Raw genomic sequence first — 24,724 nt, 5'->3', positions numbered from 1 at the left:
TGAGATAACCTATGTAACGTGCTTTGCAAATTTGAAAGCCCTACCTCAATGTCAGTTATAAATACACTGTAACAGGAATCGGATGGAAAATCTGCTGCCCTTTGTCTGCCAGCACTCATTAAGTGCCTGTATATGCCAAGCACTATTTCAAGCTTTGAGGATACAAGGAAAGGCAAAAAGCAGTCCCTGAAGGCCCTTGCAGTGTGAGGGACTGATGGTCTGTGTGTGCCTCTCACTGCAGTAGGTAGCACTTTTCATTCTGTCAGATCGCGGAAATTACTATCAGAAAATTTTCTGCCGTCACCATCAACAAATGTTTGGCACCTTATTACACTTGACATATACTACAGTCTGTTCATTTAGTTATTTTGTTTTACTTAGATTTAGTTACTTTATTTCTTTTATACTTTATGTCTGTTTTTGTACCTTTAACTTGATCATTTAAAAAGTTAATAGAGTTGAATGGCAACTCTTAAGTACTTACAAAAGAAAAACAAAACCATAGTAATTGAGTAAATGGTGATGTTTGTATATACCATTTAAAGATTTTTTCAGGATTGATAAGGTACTTTTAAAGTTGTGGAAATGAGAATTACTATGGTGTCTCATAAACCTTTTCTGCACTGATTGTACTTTTCAAAGCATGTACTGTTTTTGAGTAGGTGTGGGCAAGAGTGACTATGAATCGACAGCTTCTTGAGCATATGGATTCATGGACTGCCAAGTTTAGAAATGTAAGTTCTGTCATTGCTCTAATGCAAACAGTTAATGTGTCACTATTGTGGGTAAAGGCAGCTAGGTGATGCAGTAGATTGAGTGCCAGGCTTGAAGTCAGGAAGACTCTTCTTCCTGAGTTCAAATATGACCTCAGACACTTATTAGCTGTATGACCTTGGGCAAGTCACTCAAACCTGTTGGCCTCAGTTCTTCATCTATAAAATGAGTTGGACAAGGAAGAGAAATCACTCCAGTATCTTTGCCAAGAAAACCACAAATGAGGTCATGAAGTCAGATGGAGTCAGACATCACTGAAATGACTGAGTAACAGCAGCTGTGAGTTAATATTTGTGGATTAACCAATTCTGGGGTACCACCTCACACCTGTCAGATTAGCTAACATGACAGGAAAAGAAAATGACAAATGCTAAAGGGTATGTAGAAAAATAGGGATAGTAATGCGCTGTTGCTGGAGTTGTGAACTGGTCCAGCCATTTTGGAGGACAATTTGGAACTATTCCCAAAGAGCTATAAAACTGGTACTCTTTGACCCTGTAATACCTTTACTAGGTCTGTATTCCAACAGAGAGAAGGAAAGAAGACCTATGTGTACAAAAATATATTTATAACAGCCCATTTTGTGTTGACAAAGAATTGGAAATTGGCTGAACAAGTTGTGGTATATAATTGTGATGGATACTATTGTACTTTAAGAAATGAAAAGCAGGATGTTTTCAGAAAAACCTGGGAAGACTTATATGAACTGATAGAAAGTGAAGTGAGCAGAACCAGGAGAATATTGTATACAGTAATAGTAATATTGTAACAATGATCAACTGTGAAAGATTTACCTATTCTAATCAATACAGTGATCCAAGACAATTTCAAAGGTCTCATGATGAAAAATGCTGTCCACCTCCAAAAAGGGAACTGATGAACTCTGAATTTTTTCACTTTCCTTATTTTTCTTGCTTTTTTTTTTGGCATCATGACTATGTTTTGTGTGATGTCACATGTATAATTGATAAGATATTGCTCATCTTCTCATGGGTTGGGGGGGCTAGAGGGAAGGAGAGAATTTGGGACTCAGAAATTTTTTAAATTATAATAACATTTTAAAAAATATATTTGTGGGTTACCTAGCAAAAACTGTAGCTTGAATGTCATGTATGCAAAATAATTAATAAACACTTATTAAGTGCCTGTGTTTCAAGGCACTCTGCTAGGCACTGAGGAGATAGATAAAGGGGGGAAAACAATCTGCCCTGAAAAAAGCCTTGTTTTTATTGAACCTATATAACATATACACAAATATAATATAAGGCATATTATGGGAAAGAGGGAGTAGTACTAATAAGGGGGATCAAAGAAGACTTGACAGAGAAATGGCATCTAAGCTGAGTTCATCAAATTAAGAATAAAAATTTTTTAATTTTTTCTAGTTGCATGCCCAATTCTTTAATCTACTATTTCTCTTTTTTAGTGATTAAAGTGTTTAGAAATAAAAATTTCCCACTAAGGGCTGCTTGATTTAGTTGCATCCTAAAAAACTTTGGTATATTGTCCTACTGTTGTCACTATCGATAAAATTGATTTAGGATTAAATTTTTCGGGGTCAAATTTACCTCAGTATGAGAGGATGTCCCCCAATATCAGTTTTACTGTTTCTCCATGTAACTCATTTGACTCTCCCTTTAAGAATTTAAATGCTATTTGAAGTCTGTGTATAGTAATGACATCATCTGTGATAACTTGCAGTAAAGTGTAGTTTCCCTATTTATTTCTTTTAGTTGTCCACTACGGTTGCATACAGTAAACATACTTGTAACAGAAAGCATACAGTTAAAATTCACAGTGCTCTGAGAGTCAGATCTGCTGTTGGAGTCTGTTGGCAGACAGGAATAATTTCAAATATAGGTCTTTCCTTATTAGGTCTGTCTCAAAAGCTAAAAATGAAGTAAAATTTATTATTGTAGAATTTTGAAGCACTTAGTTCTAAAACCAAAAAGTATTAATTTGACAGTTGCCTTATCAGAGCAATAAATCTGCTATAGTGTACTCTGATTAACTGTGGTTTAGGTCTGTATCATGTTGCTTTATTATAATTTTTTTTATAGTGGATCAATGAAACAATATTAGTGCCACTTGTTCAAGAAATTGATTCTGTCAGTACACAAATGAGAAGAATGGGCTGCCCAGAGCTACAAATAGGAGGTACGGATAAAAGTACATATGAGCACTTCCATATTCTTGAGTTCTTCCCATTAGAAGAACATTCTATACTGAGAGTAAGTTATTTAGCCAGTTTCATTTGACTGTTCTGCACTGACACCTGAAGTGGGGGGGGGGGGAACAATGTTAATGCTCAAATGTTGTTAATTGAGCAAAGCAATTAAAACTAATAGAACAAATTGCAAACCTGGGAGTTTTCTTTTCACTATTTTTTTATTATCCTTTCACTACTGCAATAATAATGAGCTCTAAGGCAGACTGTTGATTGTTCTTGCATGACAGATTTTCACCCATGAAACTGAGTCTGTTAGAGCTCCAGATTCCAATGAGGCAGATTTACTGTTAAAATTTTTCTAAAATATGCCATTCTTCATTAGCCCAGAAGTATAATTGAATGTATTACCTTGGTTAATTTTTAAATCACCTATTTTTAGACTCTCACCTGTTAAAAAAAAATGGCAGAGGTACTTCAGGTCGCTGTGTACCTATGATACATTTACTCTTCCTAATCATGTACCATGGCAAAAGGCAGTAGAACTAAAGTCCAACATCATTGCTTCTTGGCATGGAGGTAATCAACCCCTCATTCTCCAAGGCTTTGCCAGCAGAGTAGAAACTCTGTGGTGATAGATTCCATTGTTTGCGATCCAGCCTAAATTCAGAGGCTCATTGCCACATTGGCTACAGGATGATCAATTTTTCGTCATAACAGTTCTCAAAGATAGCTACTGAGTTATAGATGGATTGAAGCCTTCATCAGGAGAGGGAGTACCTACTCAGATGAAATTGCAGATCCTTGTAAAAACATTTAAGAGCAAAGAATTTTGGAATGAATCAGATCTCTGAATAATCGCTTTTAGGAATATTTAAATCATTTGGATTGTATAGTAGCTCTTTCTTATTATCAGGGTATTTTTTAGCCATTTTCTTCTTTCTGGACTATAAACAGAAATACGCCAAAATATCAAATATATTCTCAGGAGTCATTTCTTGACTCTGCAACATGCTTTTGTAACTATGCTTGCCCTTTCTGTCTTTTAGCAATATTTTAATGGCTTCATAAGTAGCATGGTGCCCTTTCTTAATCAAAATAACTTTTTTATGTACAAAATAATCAGTTATTATTATAACGGGCTGTTTTCAGACAACTTTTTAAGTATTATCCTGTAAGGGACTAACAATAAAAATTTATCTTTATAGTTAGCTGTATTTGTCATACAGATTTTACTAGTACATTAACGCTTATAATATCTCTCTGGCTAATTGCTTATAGATTTATTCTTTAGATGATAGTCTGTAAGTGAAGGAGTAATCTGTCAACATTTCTCCTAAGGTAATAAGTCAGTAGGCAGGCACTTATTCTTGCTGTCAAGATAAACCATAGCCTTATTCTGTAAGAATTTAAAAGTAAACTAATATTTGAGGATAATTCTTTAAAGATGTTAAGTAGACTTGCAGGCATAATGATCTGTGGTATGTGATTTTTGTGGTAATGGAATTTCCTCTCCCCACTTTATTTTTTCCAGAAGCAAGTATAACCAGCTTGAAGCAGGCTGCCCTGGTCAAAGCCCCACTCATCCCAACTTTGAATACTATAGTGCAATATCTAGACCTTACACCAAATCAGGAATACTTATTTGAAAGGATCAAAGGTGAGTTATTATTTTGAAGGTTTTAAAAAAAAAAACTTTGAGAATTAGCTATTTCCTTATATTAAGGGGGGCCTGGAAAGATAAGGGAGAAAAAATCCATTTAATTTGTGAAATATATTATAAGTCATATGTATATTTATGTATTTTTCTTCACTGAAGTCCTAGTCTGATTTATCATTTTGACACAGAAGTGACCCTGGGTTCTCAGGAACTTCAGATACGATGTCTTACGACAGATTTTATGTATCTGTCATCCAAAGACCAGCCTAGCTAAGTTTAAATGCACTCGTTACTAGAAGGTTGATCAGAAGTGGTGAATTCTATTAGTCATAGCAACTCACAGAAACTATCTTTTGAGGTATGTTGGGGGCTACTGTCATCAACCAGTGGAAGGAAATCCATCTATAAGTACAGAATCATGGCTGTTGTTTATATGTCTGCATATCTATGCTTGGTCATCAACTAGCCTCTTAGGCATATGTTCACATGGATGTGGAAACTCTTTTCATGAATATTTATGACTTATCTGTTACTTAAAACCTAGCCTTGGGCACAGAAAGAATGAGAACATGGTCACAGTTAACACATGTCAAAGGGAGGAATTCACTTACACCTTGTTACTCTGTGTCTGTGTGTTAGGACCAAACTTGAAGTGAGGAGATTCTCTGTCAAAGTAATCAGCATCTGCTCTGTAGCACTGTTGCTGGGTGAGAGGTTAACCATGACAGAAACAACACTGAAGCCCAAGTCTGCTAGTTCTCTCTCCATTACATCTTGTTGCTTCTTGTTGTGTGTCTCTGTGTTTGAAAGTTTATTAGTCACCAGTATAGAAAAATAAGTTTCCTGGGTACAAGGTGTACGCACTTGGAATATTTAGATATTATTTCTCTGTTCTTCAGAATACTAAAAGTGGACCTTTCCTTGATGTCTTTCATCAGAAGAATAGGACACACTGAACGCTATTTCTCCTAACTCAATTGTATGTCTTAGAATAACTTAGTCATTTTAAATGTTAATGTATTCTTTCTTGGATTTTTTTTTGCTCTGCTTCCTCAATGGGAAAGAAATATTATTTAGTAATAAGTAAGCTACCTTGAAAGTCAATTAGCTCCTTGGACACTTAGTCATAAAAAATTTTTTTATTCTTACATACATGGTGAGGTTGTGAAGGAAAATCAGTGATAAGAGTAGTATTTTTTTAAATTGTTTTTGCAAAATGTTTTCATTGCTTAAGTGACTTTTAGAAATAGTTTTGGGTTGTTTTTTTTTTTCCTTAAAAGAAAAAAATCTTCAGGAGATCATTGGTATATTTCATTAAAGTTCTCAGATACTATCTTCTTTTTTCATTCTTTCTTACCATCCTTGTGATTCTAAATAACCATATATAAACTCTATCCAATCATAGAACTCTCCCAAGGTGGTTGCATGAGCTCATTCCGATGGAATAGAGGTGGGGACTTCAAAGCACGAAAATGGGATACAGACCTACCCACTGATTCTGCTGTGAGTCAATGATTGCTTTTAAATGATTTTAAATAAATTTATCTATACCCAGAGACTGTTTTATGTCAGAATAAGAATTTTAAAAGTTTATGTTAAAGCAACAGCTAGAAATTATGTATATGTGTTCTTAATTTTGGTTCTATCTAGCTATGTGGGCTTGGCTAAATTCTAACTGATTATCAGGAATGTTATGTTTATTATCATTAAATATATAAATCAAGTATTATTTATAATGCATTTCCATTCTTTCTTACCTAGATCTCAGTTCTAGAGAAAAGTTTATCCTGAGTTTTTCATTGTAGTCATTGAATTAATGATGCATTTTTGGTTGCCGTTTTTCAGTGCTGATTTATTTTATTTACAGATCATTATGCATGTATTTTGCACTTACCTTGACTCTAGACTACCTCCACATCCTAAGTATCCTGATGGAAAAACATTTACTTCTCAGCACTTTGTTCAGACACCAAACAAACCAGGTAGAGAATTTTTTTGAAAGGAGGTATTGGAATTTTTAGGTGGATGTCTCTTATGTTCTAAGCTTAACTTTCTCTTTTCAAATTGATACTGTGCAGACATTACAAATGAAAACGTTTTTTGCATCTACCAGAGCAACATTAATCCTCCCCATTATGAGCTAATTTACCAGCGTCACGTCTACAGTCTTCCAAAGGTACTTTTGTATTTTGTGTTTATCATATACACATTTTGTATATGATAGACTACTTTGTCTTTGAAAAAATATTTACTCAAGTTTATGAAACTGAAAAATACTTTACTTACAGAAAAATGCATTACTTCAAATTAACACCAAAACAGTCCCCTATGTTGATAACTAATGACAATTTTTTTCCACTCTCATGTTTACTAAGACCTTTTAGATTTATCTAATTCCTAATTTAGTATCACTACCAAATTCCAGTAAAGCACTTACAGTTACATAAGAGGCTGACAGAATGTTGCTGAAGTAGATAGATAAGGAAAATTTGTAGTTAGCACATTATTTGAATGCTGAAGTTCTTTGACAAGGTTTGAAGTATTTTGGTTTTTTTGTTTTTTGTTTTTTTAAGCAGTTGGGGTTAAGTAACTTGCCCAAGGTTACACAGCCAGTTTTTTTGTGTGGGCGTTAAGTATCTGAGGCCGGAACTGATCCCAGGTCCTCCCGAATCCAGGGCCAGCACTCTTACTCACTGCACCACCTAGCCGCCCCTATTTTGTTTTGTTTTTTAATGCAGGCTAATTACATTTTTTTTTCCTTCCCCTCTATATAGCCATTTGCTTAGCAGACTTTTTTCTTATAGAGTACAAGGGAGTAAATCTCATTCTATATCTGAATTAAACAAGAGTTTTTGAATTATTGGGGTCTAAAGTAATGAGCTTTTACTTCATTTACCTTATCAGATTGAATTTTCATATTTTTTCTTAATTTTTTTTTTTCTAAATTCAGGATAGAAATAACATGTTCCATACGTTACTGATGTTCTTATACATCATAAAGACCAAAGAGTCAGGAATGCTTGGGTAGGTATAAAATGCTGTTTTGGGCACAAACACTAATTTTTTAAATGACTTCTTTAATCTTGCTTTTCCTGTTGAGCTTCTGTAGTTATTATATAGTCACTGTTAGGCCTAAGTCCTATTTCTAGTTAGTAGGGGTTAGTTCTAATTCTATTAAATCATTCTTAGCATCTTTATTGAAATGAATCTTATTTGAAATGTATTAAATTCTTTATTATCATCACTATTTAATGTGTAATTAAATAGTGATGATAATAGCTCAAGTCCAAGTCCAGCAAACTTGAGTCAGTGCTATAAATTGTTGGATTATTAGGTGGCACCAAAATGGTAGAATAGCAGAAAAAAAAATATAGTCCAACTCTTCCAACACAACCCCTCCACAAAGATCTAGAAAATACACCAGACCAATCCAAATAGGGAAGTTCAAGGGGGGGGAAACCATACTAAGTCATTTTTCCAGCCCAGGTTGGCATAGAGAGTTCTGTGGACACTCAGAGCAGGATCTAGCCAGGAGTATATCACATGCAAGAACTTAAAAAGGGCCAGAGCTATGTACCAGGGCAAAAAGAGTCCCATTTGAACTCTGGCCTTGTACAGGGTAGAACAGCAGGTGCCAGCTGGCATCTGTGTTGCTTACTACCCAGTTCTGTATCACATATTCATCTCTGCCTAATGAGGGGACTGAGCTGAGGGCTGGCAGTCCAGGATGAGCAGTGGTCACAAGCTGTAGGCTGTGTACTGAGCTAGGAACAAGTTCAGAAGAACTGTAGTTGTGTGACTTAGACCTTAGGAATTGAATAGGAGTATTAGTTCTAGACTTCAGCCCAGTCTGAAGCCTACCGCAGAATAATCAGGGCAGGAATCTTAGATCAAAGGGGATCCTGTATTTATGTCATTCAGAACCGCAGAGCTTTCTAGGTGCCTGAGAGTATCTGATTCCAGTACCAGTCTACTGGAACTTCCAACAAGGAACAAACCAGTTAGACCCAAACCCAGATCAGGAACTTCATGGAGGTCAGTAATCAGACTTTGTTCTAGATTATACCTTTTGGGAGCATTAAAAACTTATCAGTCCCCAGCCTGAGATGTCCCTGAGATCGTGGAATAATACAACATTCTATACCCCAAGAAAGTATGAGGAGGAACCAAGCAGACAAAAACTTAGGGCTGAAGTACTCCAGATATACACAGAATCTGACCCTAACATAAAGTCAGAAAGCAGAAAGGAAGAATGAACAAACAACAAAAAAATTTACACCATAAAGAGCTATTATGGTGACAGAGACAACTAAAGACATGATCCCAGAAAAAGAAAATTACTCCAAAACATCTATAAGGAAAATCTCAAAGGAAAACACAGCTTAGACACAAAATTCAGCAAGAGTTTTTTGTTTTGTGTTTTTTCTCTTTAAAAGACAAATGAGAGAGCTATGGAAGTATGATTTGGAAAGAGAATTATAACTTGGAACAAGAGGTACAAACCTCACCCAAGAAAAACTTCTTCAGAACTTAGAATTGACCAAAAAGAAAACAATGACTTCATGAAACAAAAAATACTAAAACAGGGTTTAAATCTCATTCTTTAACTGAATTAAACAAGAATGAAAAGATATAAGCAAAAATAAGTAACCTAGAAAAGAAAGAAGCTTAATTTTAAAATCAATGCATTACTAGAAAGCTATGACAAAAAGAAGAGCCTAAACATCTCATTTCATGAAATCATAAAATTGCCAGAGGTCTTAGCACCAATGAGCAAAGGTGAAATAAAAATCCACCTCTTAGAAGAAACCCAAAATGAAAATTCCCAAGTGTGTTATAGCCAAAATCCAGAGCTTCTTAAAGGAAAAAAATACTGCAAGCAGACAGAAATAAAGAATTCAAGTATTGAGGAGCCACAGTTAGGATCACACAGTTTGAGCAGCCACAGTCATAAAAGAACACAGAGCTTGAATTATGATAGTTCAAAAGGCAAAAAGATAACAGGCTTACAACCAAGAATAATTTACCCACCAAAACTGAATAGAATTCTACCAGGGAAAAAATGGATCTTTAATAGTACTTCTAAGCATTTCTAATGAAAATCCCAGACAGAGCTGAGTAGAAAATCAGAAATACAAATACAGGAATCAAGAGAGATATTTTAAGAAGTAAATAATCATAAGGCACTAAACAAGTATAAATGTTTACTTTCTAATATGTGGAAATAAGATACGTATATGTGTGTGTGTATACATATACATATGTTATTTTATATATATAAAAAAATAGGTATTTCCCTTTAGAATTCTGTCATTATCAGGGGTTCAGAGAGAAAGTTTAATTAGACAGAGGGCCTGGGTGTTCTGTTTTGATAATCTTAAAAATGGAAAGGCAAAGGAAGAGAAATATTCAAGAGAGAGAGGAAGGAAAGCGAAATTACCTGATGTAATTGGGATCCACAAATGTGGAACTTTACACAAGCAAAGAGGAAGGTAGGGGGTCGGGGTACATGGAACTGGCTGTACTTGAAACTCTCCTCTGAACTGGTCAAAGTGGGGAAGGATATACATATACCTAGTTGGGTGTAGAAATACATTTCATTCAACAGGGAAACAAGGAAAGAAGAGAATAAGAGGGAGAATAGAAAAAGGGAGGTATTGATATTAAGCAAAACAAACTCTTGAAGAGGAGGGCAATGAAGAGACAGAAAAGTTTAAGAAAATAGGATGGAGGAAAATATACAATTAACAATCATAATTGAATGTGAATGGGATGAACTCACCTATGAAATGGAAGGTGATGACAATTGGAAAACAAAATTCAGTGATGTTGCGTACAGTAAACATGCTTAAAATAGAAAGGTGCATACATTTAAAATAAGAGATTAAAACAAAATCTGTTAATGCTGAAGTGAAAAAGGCAGGGGTAACAATCTCCACCTCAAAGCAACAGCAAAAGTGGACAACTTAAAAGAAATAGGGAAACTATATTTTACTGAAAGTTAGCACAGACAATGTCATTATTAAACATAAGCATCAAATGTCATAGCATTTAAATTCTTAAAAGGAAAGTCAAATGAGATATATGGAGAAATAATAAAACTAATATTGGGGGGCATCAGTTTACCCCTCTCAGACTGAAGTAAATCTAAACCAAAAAAATTTAATTCTAAAGGATAGGTCAAAGAATGAATAATAGAAACAGTCAATTTTATCGATAGTGACAACAGTAGGACAATATAACAAAATTTTTTAGGATGCAGCTAAATCAAGCAGCCCTTAGGGGGAAATTTTTATTTCTAAACATTTTAATCAATAACAGAGAGAAATAGTAGATTAAAGAATTGGCATGTAGCTAGAAAAAAAAGGTTTTTTTAAGCCTCAAATTAGAAATGCTGAAAAAAAAAATTCTCAGAATTGAAAGCCAGAAAACTATTGAATTAATAAATAAAGCTGGTGTTTAAAAATTTTGAATACTTTCAGGGCAGCTAGGTGGTACAATGAATAGAGCACCAGCCCTGGAGTCAGGAGGACCTGAGTTCAAATCCGGCCTCAGACACTTAACACAAAACTAGCCATGTGACCTTGGTTGGGCAAGTCACTTAACCCCAATTGCCCTACCTTCCCCCCTAAAAAAGAAAAAAGAATTGAACTCTACTTATTGTGTCACTTACATCTCTTCATCAGTTAGACTGAAAGATTCAGAAGTGGTTTCTTAAATTCCTAGTAAACTATGTCTACACAATTGCCTCTTATGTAATAATCTGACTGTCTTAGAGTACGGAATTAGGCATGTATGTTTTGGATATTGCCAGTGAGGTGGTTTGATTTACTTGACAGCATATTTTTGCAGGGAATTTGTTTTTCTTTCCTTTTTCTCCAGTAAAATGAAGGCTGGGGGGAAAATTGATTTCTGTTCATTTTTTAAAGGAAGAAAACAGATATAATTAAAAAATTAACACCACCACTCCCCCCTCCCCCCAAGGTTAAATATTGTCTTGATACCTAAACTAGAGAGAGTGAAAACAAGGAAGAAAACTATAGACTTAATATCTCTAATGAACATTGATGAAAAAAAAAAATCTAATATAAGCAAGGTGACCATAGCACTTATCACAGAGATTATACATCATAACCAGGGTAAATTTTTATTAAGAATTGAAGGCTTGGGGCAGCTAGGTGGCACAGTGAATAGAGCACCGGCCCTGGAGTCAGGAGGACCTGATTTCAAATGTAGCCTCAGACACTTGACACACTTACTAGCTGTGTGACTTTGAGCAAGTCACTTAACCCCAATTGCCCTCCAAAAAGCAAAAAAAAAAAAAAAAGAAAAGAATTCAGGGCTGGTTAAATATTAAGAAAATTATGAATATTGTTAACCATATTAATAATACCAACAAAAGCCATGATTATTTCAGTGGATGGAGAAGAAACTTTTGACAAAATTCAGTAACCATTCTTGTTTAAAAAAAAAAGTACAAAATGAAGGAATATATTTTCTTAATATAAGTAATATATTCCTTAATATAAGTAATAGTTATCTAAAGCCAAGAGCTAGCATTATAATGGAAATAAACTGGAAGCATGAAACAAGGACGTCTATTATCACCATTACTGTACAATATAGTACTAGGAATTCTAGTTATAGTAATAAGACAGAATAAATAGAATAAGCATAGGGAAAGAGCAACAATTTTCTTCTTTTTTCCCAAAATATGATGATTTCTTTAGAGAATCCTAGAGAGTCATCTGAAAAACTAATTGAAACAATTAACATCTTCAGCAGAGTTGTAGGATATAAAATAAATACACAAATCATCGGCATTTCCATATATTACTAGCAAAAAGAGAATATTAGGGTTATAAAACACTTTAAACAAGTAAAGACATTTAAATAATTAGAGAAATAGTAATTGTTTGTGGATAGGCTAAGTCAGTATAATAAATATGAAAATACTGCCAGATTTATTCAGTGTCTTCCCAAAAGTTATTTTACACAGCTAGAAAAAAAAATGACAATATTCATCTGAATCTGAAGTAACAGTCTAGCACTGTTAATCTTTATGATAATAGCTCACATTTATATAATACTTCTGATTAGCAAAATTATTATGGTTGTAAAAAAAAATTTAAGTTGTCTGGATCCATTGAAACTTTTTTTTTTTTTTGCAGGAGGGTTAATCTTGGCCTTTCGGGAGTGAATATTTTGTGGATTTTTGGAAAATAACTCACATAATCTCTTGATTTTCATCTCCTTTATTTTGACTGGTAATTAATGAAAAAAAGTGGGAAGGGAACCTAGCAGTACTAAATCACAAACTGTACTACAAAGCAGTAATCCTCAAAGTAATTTGGTAGTGGTTAAACAATAAGTTGATCAGTGGAACATTTTCTGTGGTATAAATTACAGAAGAAGCAAATAAGCACAGTAACCTAGTATTCCACAAATCCAGTGATCCTGGCTATTGGGACAGGAACTCAGTATTCCATAAACATTGTTGGGAAAACCAGAAGGCATTTTGACAGAAACTAGGCATAGACTAACGCCTCATACCACAAACCAAGTTAAATTCCAAAACGGATACATAACTTTAGTTGTAAAGTGACACCAGAAACAATTTAGAAGAGCAAGGAAAAAATTGCCTTTCAGATTGTTGTGTGATGGGTGAGTTTATGATTGAATAATAGAGAGTACTACAGAAGGTAAAATGGATGGTTATTACATAAAAAGTTTTTGCACAGACAAAACCAGTGCGACTAAAATCAGAAGAGAAGGGGCGGCTAGATGGCGCAGTGAATAGAGCACCGGCCCTGGAGTCAGGAGGACCTGAGTTCAAATCCAGCCTCAGACACTTAACACAAAAAAAAAACTAGCCTTGTGACCTTGGGCAAGTCACTTAACCCCCAATTGCCCTACCTTTCCCCCCCCCTCCAAAAAAAAGCAAAATAAAATAAAATTAGAAGAGAAGCAAGTAGTCATTGAATAATCAGTAAGCATTTATTAAGTACCTATTATGTGGTAGGTACTTTGCTAAGCACTGAGGATTTTTTAAAAGTATGACTCCCTGCCTTCAAAGGAGCTCTCAATGTAATGAGAGAAGAAAGCACGTAATATGAAGCTGACAGGCTGGGCAGGGGCAGGGGGGTGGGGTGGGTGGTGGTTGGTGGATGGTGGTATGAGGAGTTACCCAAGGAGGGGTAGGGGGTAATGAAGTTCTACAGTCAGGGTGGGAAACGATCTTAGCCAGTATAAGTTTCAGAGTTTCTGGAGATAATAAAATCTAGTCAGCAGGCTGGGAAATGATGAGGTGACTTCAAAGTTTCTGATCTAGGTCTCATTTCTAAGATGTTTAGGGATCTTATAAGAATAAGAGCCATTTCCCATTATAAATGGTCAAAAGATATGAACGGCAGTTTTCAGAGGAAGAAATCTATTTGAAATAGTGCTCTAAATTACTAATAATTAGAGAAATGCAAATTTAAAAAGTTCAAGTTCCACTTCATACCCATCAGATCAATATTTCTAAATATTGTTAAGTGGAACAATCCAGCATTGTTCATGTTTATGATAATAGCTCATATTTGAGGTAGTATCCTGGTTATCAAAATTATTGTGATTATTGAAAGAGACAAATATAGTCTATATAAAAATCCATTGAAACTCATTTTTTTCTTTACAGGAGGATTAATCTTGGTCTCAGGAGTGAATATTTTGTGGATTTTTGGAGAGTAACTTACTTATCTCTTGATTTTGAGCTCCTTTAATTTGATTGGATCAAATAAAAATGTCACCCTTTTTGAAGAAGATTCTAAAACTCCTATTGCTGCACAGTTGAAATAGGATATGTAACACACTCCAGACAAAATGAAAGCTGGGGTAGTAAGAAGCTTGTTGTCATTGCTAACTCTGACATCTTCTGTTACAAAAAGATCATCGACTTTGGTTTACATATATTTCAAGGTTTTGTAATTGTCTGCTATAAATATTGTCCTCTAGAGTTCCTTTGAAGAAAGTGTGTCAGCCTTTTAATAAACTAGGGTTTTGGCGGGACTTTCAGAAATGAAACCATAGGATTGTAGAACTACATACTGGGGCAGTTAGGTGGTGTGGTGAATAGAGCACCCAGCCTGGGAGTCAGGAGGCCCTAAGTTCAAATGAGGCCTCATATACTTAACACTAGCTGTGTGACCTTGGACACATCACTTAACCCCAATTGCCCTGCTGCTCCCCTCCAAAAAAGCAAAAACAAACAAACAAACAAAAACAGATACCTAAGGTAGTTCCACAATCCATTTTTGGTCTCTTGAATATTTTGGCATAAGTTCTTATCTTAAAGACAGTAAATTGTGAACTCCTTTGGTAATTTGTCCCCAAATTTCCCATCTTATTAATAACCTAAAACATAAAAGTTTAATAACTATTGGTTAAAATTAATTTATCAGAGATAGTAATACTAGTAAAAAGATTTTACAGTATTAGCTCCAAAGAATATGAGTTTAAGTTAAACTTTAAATTTGGACAGAATTTTATTCAGCTCTTTGGTTAAACTTCTCAAGGATATTGGGGATTAATGAGTAAGAAAGAATTTTTTATAACATTTGGTTTTAATTACTCAGATATACCATTGACAGTATTGTGTTATTTGAACTTTTCTGTTTTTTAAGATTAAAATGTCAGCCTACCTGTTTTAAACTCTCCAAAACAAAATTGTTAATGCCAGAAAAAGTACATTTTTTGTCTTCTTGCTTCTTTCAAAGAAGGGAAAGGGGATAAGATTGTAGATAATTGAGTGTAATAGTGAGTGTAACTCTAGAAAGGAAGCTGAGGATTACTAGGAGCCAGTATGGATTTATTAAAAATGTCATACCAAACTAGTTCCATTTCCTTTTTTTGACAATATTACTACATCTGGGGAATGCTGCCACCATACCTGGACTTCTGTAAGGCATTTGACAGCCTGTCATGATAATACTTGTGGATAAGATGGGCAAGTTTGAATGTCTGTCTAGTTAGACAGATAAATAGCTAACCATATCCAAAATGTAATGAGATTATCAGTTGTCTTCCTAGAGGAAGAACTCTAGTAACGTACTACAAAACTGCCATTAGCTCTATTTTTAATCAGTGAATTCAATAAAAGACAAATGGTATGTTCACAAGATAGAGCTGGTAGGCTAGCTAATATATTGGGTAGTAGAATCATCCAATCCCACTTGGTAAAATGATGGGCTCAATCAAGGTCAATATGATTGATAGTAAAAATGGCAGCTTAAAAAGCTAATGTGATGTCAGGGTGTATTTTTACTTTTGTGTAATGCTCTAAAGTTTACAAAGCACTTTGCTTACAGCAGCCCTGTGAAACATGTTAATGCAGCTGTTACCCAATTTTATAGAAAAGGTACCAGAGGGGTGGCTAGGTGGTGCAGTGAATAGAGCACCGGCCCTGGAGTTAGGAGGACATGAGTTCAAATCTGGCCTCAGACACTTAACACTTACTAGTCATGTGACCTTGGGCAAGTCACTTAACCCCAATTGCCCTTCTAAAAAGAAAAAAAAAAGGTACCAGAAAAGTTAGGTCACAGTGCTCATCGGGTCGAAGCCTACATTTGCCCTCTCTCTCCAAGTCCAGTGCTCCTTCCCCGGTACTGTATCTCCTCTCTAAGTAGCCTTTAGTGTCCATAAAAGGACAACAATTGTTCCACTTTTACTCCGCATTGATCAGATTAAACCTGATGTATTGGTTCTGGGCACCACAAATAAATGTATTTTTACTATCAATACGGAAACTTGTTTGTTTTAGGTCAAGGACATTGGCTGTGATGTCTTGGGAAAAAATGTAAACTGAAGTTGTTAGAAATGTTAAAATCTGTCAGATTTCAGTGGGTAGTAATTGAAAATATCATCGTAAAACAGCTGATGGGAAAGTATATAATTTGTTTTAAAATGTTTAAGACCAAAATACTAATGATGAAGCATCTTCTTTTATGCCTCCTACCCAGGATTTTTAAAAAATTAGACCCATGTTCACTTTTGTTTATATTGACAGCAACATTCTGCCTTTGGTAAGAGTTTACAATAAACATAAAATGTAAAAAACTGACTAAATGATATGCTTGGAAAACAACAAAAGATGTTTTCTGTGGGTATTAAGACTATTATTTGTATCATTGAACAGTAATTTGACTTTGACTTTTAACATGTTTTTATTTCAGTTCCATTCTAAGGTTAACCAAGTTTTGTCCTATACCTAACTCAGGAATCTGTTAACCTTTCTAGTATTACTACTGCCACTAAGAACACTGGTAAACAGTTCTGAGTTTGAATTTCCAGAAGAATGCCTTGTTTTAAGTGAAAAGGTTTTAATTACATTTATGTTTTTTTCTCTAATTTTGAAGAATTAAAAAAGATGTCTTAAATGTGTCACTTGAATTTTGGTTATGGAATCAGTCTACTTCTCTGCTTAGAAATTATGTTCATTCTGTTCGTCTTTTCCTTCCTTCCACCTCCCTCCCCAAACAGTTATAGGTTTCTGAATTTGTTGCTTGGCTGAATGGGGGTATTCAGCAGTCCTAATGGTCAAAATCTCATTTATGACTATCACAGCCACTATGCCGTCTGTAAAAGCCCAGTCTCCTTTCCTCCCTCCCCCCTCCAATGTGCCGCTGTCCAAATAATCGAAGACACAGCTTTCATCAGATCTCCATGTCTCAAAAACATAGAACCATAGAGCTTTATGAGCTGGAAGGGACCCTAGAAATGATTAGTTCAGCACCCGAACTGAAATGCCAGTACCTGCATTTTACATTTGGGAACAGCAAAGAGAGGTTAGAAGACTGAGGGAATACAGTAAATTCCCTGGTGGATCCCTGGAATTACCAGATATTGTTCTTTTGCCTTGAAAGTGAATCAGTGGAAAAGCATTTTATAAACACTCCACACCAAGATTAAAAACAAACCCTTTAGCCTTTTAATCCGAACCTTCTACAATATGACCTCAACCTACCTTTCTGACCTTAATTTCTTACCCTACACAAACCCATTGTTCAGCCAAAATGACCTGAATGTGCCTTTTTGTTTTCTGGCTTCTGTGCCACTGCCTCCTCACCTTCCTATGCCCATTTTTATTTTATTTTTTTGCTTTTTGGAAGGCAATTGGGGTTAAGTGACTTGCCCAAGGTCACACAGCTAGTTTTTGTGTTGTGTCTGAGGGCAGATTTGAACTCAGGACCTCCTGACTCCAGGGCCTGTGCTCTATTCACTGTGCCACATTGCCACCCACCCCCCATTTTTATTTTAGCTAGCCCCTAAGACATATTTCAAATCTAATGTACTCTGGGAATACTGACCACCCCAACTGGAATTAATCTTCCTGCTACAGTACTTTTCTATTTTTATGTGTAGATTGTCTTTTCCCCAACACTAGGGTCTTAAGTTCTTTTAAGAAAAGGATCATTTATTTTATGTAACTCGTAATTAAGTGCTTTGCACATGGCAAGTAGTCTATTGGTTGGTTTACAAATATTTTTAAATGCCTGTTACCAGGGACCCAAATATGAAGACTAGTATTTTTTTAACTACATGCACTGTCCTTAAATTCCCTCCGTTATCTCCTGCCCTTCCATTAGATTCCTGTAGCAATAGTCCATGCTCTAAATAAGTGGGCAGACAAAACCTAAACATGTTATATTACTTTATAATTATTAAATTGTGAGGTGTAAACTAACGGCCAAAGTTCTGAAAATGAAAGAAATGAGTGCAGTGGGACTGAGCAAGAATGTTAGCACTATTCCCCAGTAGCTGCATCCTGAGATGTTAGTCCACATGTTTCTGCAATAGTCTCAGAAACCACGGAATGTTATAGCTGGAAGAAGTCTTAGGGATCTAATCCAATCATTTTACAGGTAAGGAAACAGACCTAGGATGTGTAGTGACTTGTTGATCTGACTGCTAGTACCTACCCGTATATAAGTTACTAAGCCTTGTTCACTGCACGCTGACCCGTGTTCAGTCACCTGGAGGGCAGGCGCGGCAGCGGAAGGAACTTGGCTGGGATAGGTACATGTGAAGAAGGAAGCAATGAAATCCATAGTCGTGCTGCTTCTGCGGCAGGCGCACCTGCGATCAGCCGGGGAGAGCTCAGGTGGGACCAGGAGCCCTTTAAACGCCCAGTGGCGTAACTTATCCCCCACCCCATATCTTCCCGTGGGTGTTTTCCTACCTGCTTCCACAGGCGGTGGAACCGGGTCGGGAGGACAACAGTGGCTCGAGGGACCTCCTCGGGGCTACATCCAAGAACACCCCGATGAATGGAGCCTCTGGGACTCCCCTTTTGGGAAGAATATGTGGAGGCAGAGGCTTCCTAGCCTTCTCTTTTCAGATAAGAGTAAGCCAGGCAGGGTTGGAGCAGTTGCAGCTACCGCTCGGCCCCATTTCTACCTTCCTGGGGTGATTTTTGGACCTTGAAGAATCCAGACTCTCGCCGCATACAGCAAGCTCAGCTTCTTGTCTGCATCTGGAGTGGTCTTTCGTTGGCTGCTGGCTAATCTTGTGAGGAAGGTTGGATTGCCCAAGCAGTAATTTGTTAGCAAGGTGATGTCTCTGCTTTTTAGTATGCTATCCAGATTTGCCATCATTTATTGTTCATTTTATAGTGACTAATTTTATAGTACCTAATGTTTAGAGTGGCTGGGTGGTGCAGAGGATAGAGCAGGGGGCCTGGGGTCAGGAAGACTAATCTTCATGAATTCAAGACACATCTGGCCTCAAACCCGTACTAATTGTGTGGCCCTGGGCAAGTCACTTCACCCTGTTTGCTTCAGTTTCCTTATCTGTAAAATGAGCTGGAAGAAGGAAATGGTGAACCCCTCTGGTATCTCGCCAAGAAAACCCCAAACGGGAAGATTCCCCTGCGACTGATGGACAGCAGATATGATGCTTTATAGTTTGCAAAGCCCTTTACATATATCCTCTCACCTGAGCCTCACAACAACCCTAGGAGACAGGTGCTACAGGTATTATCTCCATCTCACAGAATGAGATGAGCCTGAGAGGAGTTCCGTGATTTGCCAGTGTTCATGTCACTAACAGGCATCAGAAAGGGGATTAGAGCCCAGGTTTCCCGCCTCCAGACACAGCTTTCTATCCACTCTGACACACAAAAGTGGTATTTCTTACTGAATACCAATGACTTGAGTTGGGTTTGCTTTTCTCCTCAAGAAATAACAAAAATAAACCATTTCCCCCCCCCTCAGGGCCCCCTTCTGTTCCACCCTCCTCACCCCTAAGCAGTTTTAGATGTTTCTCTGGATTTGGTTTGGAGAGCTGCTATTTTTGTCTGAAATGATGATCCTGGGAAAATGTTCAAGTCATTGAGATGAATAGTCTCTCTAGATTGCAGCCCTTAAAAAATAAAATCTGGTTATTTATCTGCTAGGGGGCAGTGTGGTATAGGGTCAGAAGATCTGAGTTCAAGAACCAGCTAACAGTTTTAGCACCTGGGGCAAGCAGCATAAAATGCACCTTCAAATGAACTTTATAATTCATAAAATGAAAACAATGTAAGAATTAAGACAAACTTGGTTGAGTGGGATAGGAAGTTAGGTACTAGTGTGGCTTTCTTTTATACTGCAGAAGGAATGTCTGCATTACATTTTTCATGTGCTCTAAAACCCAGTACTCTGTGGTAAAGACCCAGTTGCCCTGCTCAAATTAATGAATATAGTATGTGTAACAATTGGCTTCATTCTCCCCCATGGTCACTGGCTGCATCTCTAAATGATCATTCTCACATATTTGTTAACCCACCCTTTTTTAACATACCTTGTACAAGTCACTGGCTAGGATACAAGGTATTCTTCAAAGAGTTTATTATCTGATGGGGTATATGAAATTCTCATACTGACACATTATTAGTATTGTTAATTATTAAGAACCATAAGAAGCCAGGTGCTGCAGCAGATAGAGCACTAGGCCTGTGTAGCAGCAAGCACCCCAGCATCCCCCAGCGTGGCTGCCAAACCAGGTTCTTAGATCTGCTTTGCTAAAGGAAAGCAGCTCAAAATGGGTTAACAAGCTTACTTTAATCATCTGCTTTGCTAAAGGAAAGCAACTCAAAATGGGTTAACAAGCTTACTTTAATCAATCAAACATATATCATTTACCTAGTTCAGGGGGAAAAGGTCAGCACCCCGAACTTCAGAGTATAAAGACAGAAGTTACAAGATCAAGCAGACAGGCTTCCAAACTGTCCAACCATTACATCCATACCAAATCACAGTTACCAGAGAGGGAAGCATCAACATCTGGGTTTTCAAAGTGGGGGGGGGGGCTCTCAACAACGGCTGCCCAGAGTCTCATCTGGTCAAATCACACAACACTTCTCAAAGTAAGCCCCAAAGCAAAGCCTCACATCAAGGATTATATAGCTTTCTCCTGGCTCAGAGAATGTAACAACCCTCTTGACCCACAGCCCAATCACAAAGCACCAAGTTGTGGGTGTTCCTGAGAAACAAGCCTCCCACCACAGGCTCCAGGTACATTTAACCTAGGGGCAGGGAAGATCTTAAAAATTTACATTCCTATGACAGCCTGGAGTCAGGAAGACCTGAGTTCAAATTCATCTCAGACACTAGCTGTGTGACCATGGTCAAGTCACTTAACCTATTTGCCTCAGTTTCCTCAACTGTAAAATGGGGATAATCTTGCAGGGTTGTTGTAAAGATCAAATGAGATATTTGTAAGTTCTTATCACAGTACTTGGCATATAGTAGGTACTATATAAATGTTTATTAGTTCCCTCCCATAAGAATGATATAAATAAAATGCTATAGGGTGCATAGGAAGGAGAGACCACATTGGGCTGGGGTAATCTGGGAAAGAGCCAGCATTTGAGTTGGATGTTTAAGGATGGATAGACTTCTGATAGATTCAGATATGGATAGGAAGATGGACATCCCCTCAATTTCCAGTTCTTTGCCACAACAAAAAGATCTTCTATAAATATATTTGTACAAATCGGTCCTTTTCCATTTTTCCTTAATTTCTTTGGGATACAGACCTAGTAATGGTATTGCTGCTCAAACGGTACACACAGTTTTTAGCCCTTTGGCCATAGTTCTAAAATGCTCTCCAGGATGGTTGGACCAGTTCACAACTCTACCAGCAGTGCATTGGTGTCTCAGTTTTCCTGAATATCTTCCAACATTTATCATTTTCTTTTTCTCTCATCTTAGCCAATCTGATATGTATGAGGTAGTTGTTGTTTTAATTTGCATTTCTCTAATAAATAGTGATTTCAAGCATTTTTTCATATGACTGTGGATAAGTTTGATTTCTTCTTCTGAAAACTGTCTGTTCCTATCCTTTGACCATTTATCAATTGAAGAATGACTTGTATTCGTATAAATTTGATTCAATTCTCTCTCTCTCTCTCTCTCTATATATATATATATATGAAAAATGAGGCCCTTATTATGAGATACTTGCTGTAAAAAAAAAATTTCCCAGCTTTATGCTTTCTTTTTAATCTTGATTGCATTGGGTTTTTTTGTTTTAAAAAAAGACTTTTGAGTTTAATATAATCAGAATTACCCATTTCAGGGTGGCTAGGTGACACAGTGAATAGAGTACTGGCCCTGGAGTCAGGAGGACCTGAGTTCAAAAATGATTTCAGACACTTGACACACTAGCCATGTGACCTTGGGTAAGTCATTTAACCCCAACTGCCCTTCCTCCCCATCCAAAAAGCAAAAAAAAAAAAAAAAGAATTAGCCATTTTACATTTTATAATGTTCTCTGTCTCTTGTTTCATCATGAATTCTTCCCTTATCCATAAATCTGATAGGTAAACTATTCCATGCTTCCCCTTATCTTGGTATATGGTGTAAGGTGCTGGTCTATACCTAGTTTCTGCTATACCATATTCTAGTTTTCCCAGCAGTTTTTGTCAAATAGTGAGTTCTTGTCCCAAAAACTTGGATCTTTGGGTTTTTATCAAACATTAGATTACTATGGTCATTTACTACTTTGTATTGTGTATCTAATCTATTCCACTGATTCACCACTTTATTTCTTACCCAATACCAGAAAGTTTTGATGATTATTACTTTTATCATACAGCTTGAAATGTGGTACAGCTTGGGGGCGGGGGGGGGGGGAAGAGGGGCAGAGTCAAGATGGTGGAGTAGAAGCAGGACCTCCCCGCTGCTCTGGCTTCCACCTTCCCCAATCCATGTAAAAGGGGACTCTAAACAAACTTTGGAGCTGCAGAACCCACAACATGACACAGAAAAGCTAACCTCCCACTGAGTACAGCCTGGCAGGCCCTCAGGAATCAGCCACCCCAGCGCTCTGGAAGCCAAACCCAGGCCCCCTGAGAGCTGGAGGTTTTAGCCCTAGGGAGGGCCTGATCAGCCGCTGGCTGGAGGGACTCGAGATCACCAGCATCTGTGGCCATTTCCAGATTCATCAACACATAGATGTGAAGGACAAAGTGAGAGGTCAGTGCAGGCTGCACTTTGGGACCAGTAGTTGGAAGAGCATTGGCTTTTGCCCCCAGGGTGAGAAGCTGCTGAGCCGCCCAGCACAACCAGCATAGCCAGCACCATATGGCAGCTTCAGCTCCTGGCCTGCAGAGTGTAGGGGGACCAAGCACCAGTCTGAGGGGTAATTGCTCTTGCTTTAACCTGCTTGGATCTGGATTGCAATCTAGGGTAGAGGTTCTGGGGTATGTGTCCAGCTTGCCAGAGTGTGTGGAGGCCTCAGAGAGGGCACCCAACTAATACTTCCAGCAACTGAGAAAACCCAGTGTTTGGGATGAAAGCTCCCCTGTCTGGTGGCAGAGTCCTACTGTGGCAAAAAGCCCAGGGGTCAAGTGACTGAGGGGCAACGTGACCAGACAAAGGAAGCAAAACAAAAAGAAGACTCCTATTTTGGGGACAAAAAGGAGCAAAGCATGGAACAGAAGGAAGACAGTGAAGCCAGAACTCCTGCACCAAAAGCCTCAAAGGGAAATACAAGCTGGTTACAGGCCATAGAGGACCTTAAGAAGCAGATAAGAGAAGTGGAGGAAAAATTGGCAAGAGAAATGAGAATGATGCAAGAAAATTATGAAATGAGAGTCAACAGCCTGACTGAGGAAAATCACACCTTAAAAAACAGACTGACTCAATTGGCAAAAGAGGCTCAAAAAGGCAATGAGGAGAGAAATGCCTTAAAAAGCCGAATTTGCCAGATGGAAAAAGAATCTCAAAAGTTCAATGAGGAGAATCGTTCCCTTGGATTAAGATTGGAGCAAAGGGAAGCTAGTGACTTTAAGAGAAATCAAGATGCTGTTAAACAGATCCAAACAAATGAAAGAATAGAAGGCAATGTGAAATATCTCATGGGAAAAACCACTGACCTGGAAAACAAATACAGGAGAGATAATTTAAAAATTACCTGAAAGCCATGATCAAAGAAAGAACATAGAAATCATCCTCCAAGAAATTCTCAAGGAAAACTGCCCTGATGTTTTAGAACGAGAGGGCAAAATAGAGGTTGAAAGAATCCACCCATCACCTCCTGAAAAAGATCCCAAAAAGAAAACTCCTAGGAATATTATAGCCAGATTCCAGTATTCCCAGATCAAGGAGAGAATATTACAAGCAGCCAGGAAGAAACAATTTGAATATTGTGGAAGCACAATCATGATAACCCAGGATCTGACAGCTTCTACACTGAGGGATCGAAGGGCCTGGAATAGGATATTTCAGCAGAGGAGCTGAAATTAAAACCAAATCAACCAAGAATCACCCAGCAAAACTGAGTATCATGTTTCAGGGGAAAATATGGTCCTTCAGTGGAACAGAGGACTTTCAAGCATTCTTGATGAAAAAACCAGAGTTGAATAGAAAATTTAACATCCAGATACAAGAAGCAAGAGAGGCTTGAGAAGGTAAACAGGGAAAAGAAATCATAAGTCACTGATCAAAGTTGAACTATTAACATTCCTACATGGAAAAACAATAATTGTAATTGATGAAACTTTTCTAAGTGTGAAAATAGTTGAGGGGAATAGAAATATATATGTCTATTTCGGAGGGCATATGGGCGTATGAATACATGTGTGAATGTGTGTATATATG

General features: G+C 37.1%; 1 protein-coding gene across 5 annotated transcripts in view; it reads left to right on the top strand.

Moving 5' to 3' along the window:
• Positions 1–17,021, top strand: part of TMEM209 (transmembrane protein 209) — a 30,876-nt gene extending 13,855 nt beyond the window's left edge. For all 5 annotated transcript variants that reach the window (XM_069087216.1, XM_069087215.1, XM_069087217.1 and 2 more), the window contains 9 exons: positions 663–734; positions 2,835–2,931; positions 4,476–4,601; positions 6,007–6,104; positions 6,469–6,583; positions 6,680–6,777; positions 7,552–7,625; positions 12,773–12,868; positions 14,281–17,021. In XM_069087216.1, coding sequence (XP_068943317.1) covers positions 663–734; positions 2,835–2,931; positions 4,476–4,601; positions 6,007–6,104; positions 6,469–6,583; positions 6,680–6,777; positions 7,552–7,625; positions 12,773–12,827 — 735 coding nt within the window. In that variant the 3' untranslated portion in view covers positions 12,828–12,868; positions 14,281–17,021. The remainder of the gene's footprint in view (positions 1–662; positions 735–2,834; positions 2,932–4,475; positions 4,602–6,006; positions 6,105–6,468; positions 6,584–6,679; positions 6,778–7,551; positions 7,626–12,772; positions 12,869–14,280) is intronic.
• The last annotated feature ends 7,703 nt before the right edge of the window (positions 17,022–24,724 follow it).

The sequence above is a fragment of the Petaurus breviceps genome, unplaced genomic scaffold, assembly GCF_028583685.1.
Source record: "Petaurus breviceps papuanus isolate PSGF00001 unplaced genomic scaffold, PetGlider_PUasm1.0 181, whole genome shotgun sequence".
Lineage (NCBI taxonomy): Eukaryota > Metazoa > Chordata > Mammalia > Diprotodontia > Petauridae > Petaurus > Petaurus breviceps.
This window is presented reverse-complemented; position numbering and strand designations above follow the sequence as displayed.